Source organism: Austrofundulus limnaeus, unplaced genomic scaffold, assembly GCF_001266775.1.
Source record: "Austrofundulus limnaeus strain Quisiro unplaced genomic scaffold, Austrofundulus_limnaeus-1.0 Scaffold681, whole genome shotgun sequence".
NCBI lineage: Eukaryota > Metazoa > Chordata > Actinopteri > Cyprinodontiformes > Rivulidae > Austrofundulus > Austrofundulus limnaeus.
In genome coordinates, this window is record NW_013953083.1 from 192,357 (window position 1) to 197,538 (window position 5,182).

Sequence of the window (5,182 nt, forward strand, 5' to 3'; positions counted from 1 at the left end):
GATATAAACATCAATCAGTTTATTTAAAATCATATTTTCATGATTTATTTTTATTTCAGAATTTATTGAAACATCTGAGACAGGAAGTTCAGCTGATGTTTCAGATTAAAACACCTGTTCAGTTTACCTGTCACCACAATGAGGAGCTAAAGGCTAGTCCCGGCAGGTGGTCAGTATTTTCAGCTGTTTTCTGTCAGAGCTCAGATTCTGTGTTGGGGATGACTGTCAGCTACCATCACACCAGCTTTTAGCTCAATATCTGTAAAAGTAGCTGAAGTTTGGCCATTTCTTTATGAAATGTCAGTTTTTTCATAGCTTAGCTTAGATTGGCTGTTAGCTCATCAATCAGKTCACAACTCAAAGAGCTATCTAWAACAGGTAAGATATTGATCTTTAAAAACCACATGTTGAATCAATCATCTGTTCAGATTTTTAGTGTTTGTTCCATAAAACACTGAAAATAAAAACATTTGTTAAATAAAAATGTGATGAACGTTTCTACACTCCAGCAGCACAGAACCCAGATCTGTTTCCTTGTAGGGATGAAGAGGAAAGAGGAAGATGAAGCTCAGGAAGACCTCCCTCCTGTTTCAAACACAAACCTCTGATCTATAAAAGCTCTGGACGAGTCACAGGAAGCTCTTCTTCTTCAGCTGTTCGTCTCGTCGCTCTCTGCTCGCTCCGCTCTCTGACGCCTCGACTGCAAACACAAACAGCTACAGGAAGAGGAAAAACAGCTAAAACCAGAACAAACAGCAGGTGGAACAAACTCACCTTCTTCTTGGTGAACGGAGGGTCTCTCCACAGCGTTTCCATGGCAACGCGACCCTGCTGAGCCCAGGTGTGCACGGAGTCTCCACTCACCTGTCGACACAACAGGTTTGTATTAAAAACACTACAATGTTTAGTTGCTGTGTTCTGATTTAAAACATGTTTGTTTCTGGTTGTTTTAAACCTTTAAACTTCATCTGGTCTCATCGTGTTCTCTAGCTAAACTTCAGCTGATGTAAGAGCTGCAGTCTGACGGGTCAGTGTGTGTCTGTGTGAAGAATATTTAAACACATTCACACATCAGACTTCCTGCACAGAAACACCAGCCTGTCCTCAAACAGAYGAAACTCTTTAACAGCCGAAGGTTTCCTCTGAACTCAGCTGCTGTCGGCTGTTTGTCTTCAGCGTGACGTCATCCTGTTATTAAAACAACACAAAGAGCCAACAGCTGCTTCCTGAGCCAAAAACACCACAGCTGCTAAAACATTCAGCTCAGGAAGTGCTACACAGAGCTAAAGGCTAGCTAGAAGTAGGGAAAGGCTGGTTAGAAGCAACAAAAGGTCAGCTAAAAGGTGAAAGTATCAAAAGCTAGCTAGAAGCCAAAAGTAGCAAAGTGCTAGCTAAAAGTAGTAAAAGCCTAGGTAGAAGCAACAAAAGGTTAGCTTAAAACAAAAAGGGAAAAAGATTAGCTAAAAGGTGAAAGTATTAAAAGGTAGCTAAAAAGCCAAAAGTAGCCAAAGGCTACCTAATAGTAGTAAACGGCTAGGTAGAAGAAACAAAATGCTAGCTAAAAGCAAAAAGTACAAAGGATTAGCTAGAAGTTAAAAATATGGCTAAAAGGTGAAGTATCAGAAGCTAACTAGAAGCCAAAAGTAGCAAAAGGCTAGCWAAAAACTTCRAGTGACAAATTGCTAAAACTATAGGACTACAAATTAAGGGAACACCAGCTAAAAGTGATAAAATGCTATTAAAATGGCTAATTGTAGCWAMAAGCTAAAAGTATCAAGAATGAAAAACAGCAGCAGCTGAAGCAGATTTATAGAAGCCGAAGTTTCTGATGTAGCTGAAGAAATCTGCTGGAGGTGAGTTTGTTTCTCAGACCTTTAAGAGGGTCGCTGCCTGCTGAGGGTAGAACATGGAGGCGCTCAGAGCCATGAGTCCAACAGGAAACACCAAACGTTTCATCCTGGAGCCTGAAGTCAAAGAAACCAGGTAAAGTTTCACTTCAGTTTATTYATAYAKCTCCAAGTCACMGCATACGTTGTCTCAGGACACTGTAGATAAAAAGAACAATGTAAAGAAGAAASCAGCAGATTGTGTYGMATCACTTCATCACAGTCTCCCATCCTGAGCAAACGGTGGAGAGGAAAAACTCCCTGCTAATCAGGAAGAAACCTCCAGCAGAACCAGGCTCAGGACAGGAGACCATCTGCCTCGACCGAAGGAAAGTCTTCAGTCTAATCTTAAAAGTAGACAGAGTGTCAGCCTCACGGACAGAAACTGGAAGTTGGTTCCACAAGAGAGGAGCTTGATAACTGAAAGCTCTGCCTCCCATTCTACTTTTAGAAACTCCAGGAACCACAAGTAAACCTGCAGTCTGACAGTGAAGTGCTCTGTTAGGAAAGTATGGAACAATAAGATGTTTAATATATGATGGAGCTTGGTTGTTAACAGCTTTGTATGTTAGGAGGAATATTTTAAATTCTATTCTGAATTTGACAGGGAGCCAGTGGAGAGAAGCTAAAACTGGAGAAATATGATCTCTCCTTCCAACTCTCATTAAAACTCTAGCAGCAGCATTTTGGATTAACTGAAGACTTCTTAAAGAGGTTTTTGGACCCAGATAATAAAGAATTACAGTAATCCAGTCTAGACGTGATAAATGCATGAATCAGTTTTTCTGCATCATTTTTGGACAAAATGTTTCTAATTTTAGTGATATTACACAGGTGGAAGAAGGTGGTCCTGGTAACATTTTTAACATGGGGGTTAAAAGATGTCCTTTATTTTCATCTCAGCTCTGAACACAGAGTTTACTGAATCTTTACGACACGTTTCATYTCTTCTTGTTACCTTTGGCCAGATAAAGTCCCAGGAAACCGGAGAACCCGACCACGGCCACGCTGGGGTACAGGTCTGGAGGGGGGTCCCTGAGGAACTGAAAGGTCTCTGAGGACCACAACAGAGGAGGAAGTTGAAGCTAAAGTCAGACCTGGGTGTGTTGTATGGAAACAAGCAGCGTGGACTCATGACTCAGCAGTTTAAMGTGTCGACTCACCTCTGACGGTGGTCAGTGACGTGTTGATGGTGGGCTCCATCGTCCTGTAGGTCTGCTGTGCTTTCAGAACAAAGACAMGAGTTAACAAGGTTCAGTTTTACCTTTGAACAATAAAACTTTGTTTAWTGTCCTGAAAACACTGAGTCAGATCCTTTAAATCCTTTATTTACTCAGATTACTAACATTTTCTACTTTAAGCAACACTAAACTTTTATTCTAAGTTTTAAACAGAATTTTACTCCTTTTTACTTAGAAATGATGCATTTTGTTCTTTTTAGCTTTAARCTAGCTTTCTGCATGTATTAGCTGAGTTTTAGCTTCTTCTGCAGGTTTTCTTCAGTCACTCAGCTCGCTGCGTTTCATCAGAAGCTGCATTTCTAAATCAGCAAAGTCGGACTTTTTAGAGGCTAAAAACTACAAATAACCTGAGTAAAAAATGAACATCGTTGTTCAGGTTTGGTAAGAACTCACCTCCAYTTTCTCCACCACAGACTGGACAGTTTGCTGCAGAAAACAGAACAGAAAAACCTGTTAAATTAAACTTTTAACACATTAAAACCTTTAACAYAAAAACATGTTAGTGTGTGATTTACTGAGAATAAACAGAAACTGGATTATTCCTGAAAAGTTTTATATTTGTTTAGAAAAACTTCTCCCTAAAGGTCCTTAATTTAATTTTATTTTGATTTTTTTTTGTTTGTATATAATATCTTTTAATGAAATAAATAAATTTTTGAATAGAATTAAATAATTTACAGAAAATGTGTAAAAATGACAGTTTTTCTGGATATTTTTCCTACAAATTGACATTTCTGACCTCACGAATGTAAAATCTTCATCCTTTAATCCAACAAATAAATTTCTGTTAATGTTTGAAACTAAAATCTGTTTCGGTCCGACTCAGACGGTGAAGTGATTAATAACAGACGTGGGGCTCTCAGACTGGACTCACCTGACCCAGGTCCACGTAGGGCTGGGCCCGGCTCCTCAGCGATGCCAGGCTCTGCTCCAGCKGACCCGCCTGCGGCTCCTCCTGCAGAGGTCTGGGTTCAGGTCTGGTGTACAGAGACGGCAGCTGGAACAGCAAAAACAAAATCTTATTATCAAGAAAAGACAAATAAATTCAGTGAAACTTTAAATGTGTKGGAGGTTGAGTGCTAAGAGTTTGTATTTGTAGTAACATTGTGTCTGACTTGAKTCAGATTTATATGTTTTATTTTGTTGACATTTTTCAGCTGGAGTTTCAGTGACATCAGATGTTTATCAGCTTTTTTTTGACTGAAATAAACAAATCTATGAGTTAAAAACTWGATGTTAGGTACTGGTTCCATCCTTTAGGTCCAGTTCTTGATGAACCCACCTCCTCGATGCTCAGAACCGGCTCCGGGTTCTTCTTCTTGCCCTCASCGGCAGCTGCCAGCACCGAGCCGCTCATCAGGGCCGGAGCCGCGGCCCGCAGCGACACCTGGTGGAGAACCGCGGAACAAAAACACAATAATGAGCTTCAGTTACACAGTAAATAACAACAATAACACATTACACCACTGTGAGGGGAGAATTAACCTTTAAAATRTGAACATTTCAACATTATTGTCGGTAATAAACAGAAGAGTTAGCGACTAGCTAGCTCCATGCTAATTTCAGACGTTAGCTAATTTAGCATCATTTATGGCTAAGCTACTTCCTTTAACTTGATGTATTTTTACTAACAAACACTAAAACTTAAATGCGGAATGATCACGAATAAAAAAATGAATATAAATCAGTGAAATTACCAGTTTTATGCGTGACATTTCTCGTCAGACGATTTTCGCTTTTCTACGGCAAGCCGGAGACGCGAAACTAAAGCGCATGCGCGTCACACTTTCAAAACAAAAGCATGACAAGAAGATTAACAGCCAAAAGACCTGCATGAAAACCAATTTACTGCAACTTTTTTGGTTTAATACGTGTCTAGTACAATAAACGGTTTTATTTTAACTTTTCAAGAACACTAACATATTTGGAATAATAGTTAAGTTTATCATAACACATAAAAACAAAGGCTGTAAAAACACATAAAATTTATTTAATGTAGGATTTGTGGAGCTTTTTTTGGTCATTTTTAAATTTGTGTTGCAATATAAACTCAGA

General features: G+C 39.3%; 1 protein-coding gene across 1 annotated transcript; it reads right to left on the reverse strand.

The window, feature by feature from the left end:
* Nucleotides 1-4: 4 nt before the first annotated feature.
* LOC106531831 (apolipoprotein O) lies at nucleotides 5-4,912 on the reverse strand. The gene is made up of 9 exons (XM_014027759.1): nucleotides 4,825-4,912; nucleotides 4,410-4,514; nucleotides 4,002-4,124; nucleotides 3,521-3,553; nucleotides 3,050-3,119; nucleotides 2,845-2,940; nucleotides 1,873-1,964; nucleotides 775-864; nucleotides 5-700 (listed from the first exon to the last, which is right to left on the reverse strand). The coding sequence occupies exons 1-9, from the start codon at nucleotides 4,840-4,842 to the stop codon at nucleotides 650-652; spliced, it is 678 nt and encodes a 225-aa protein (XP_013883213.1). The 5' UTR covers nucleotides 4,843-4,912; the 3' UTR covers nucleotides 5-649.
* Between the last annotated feature and the right edge of the window lie 270 nt (nucleotides 4,913-5,182).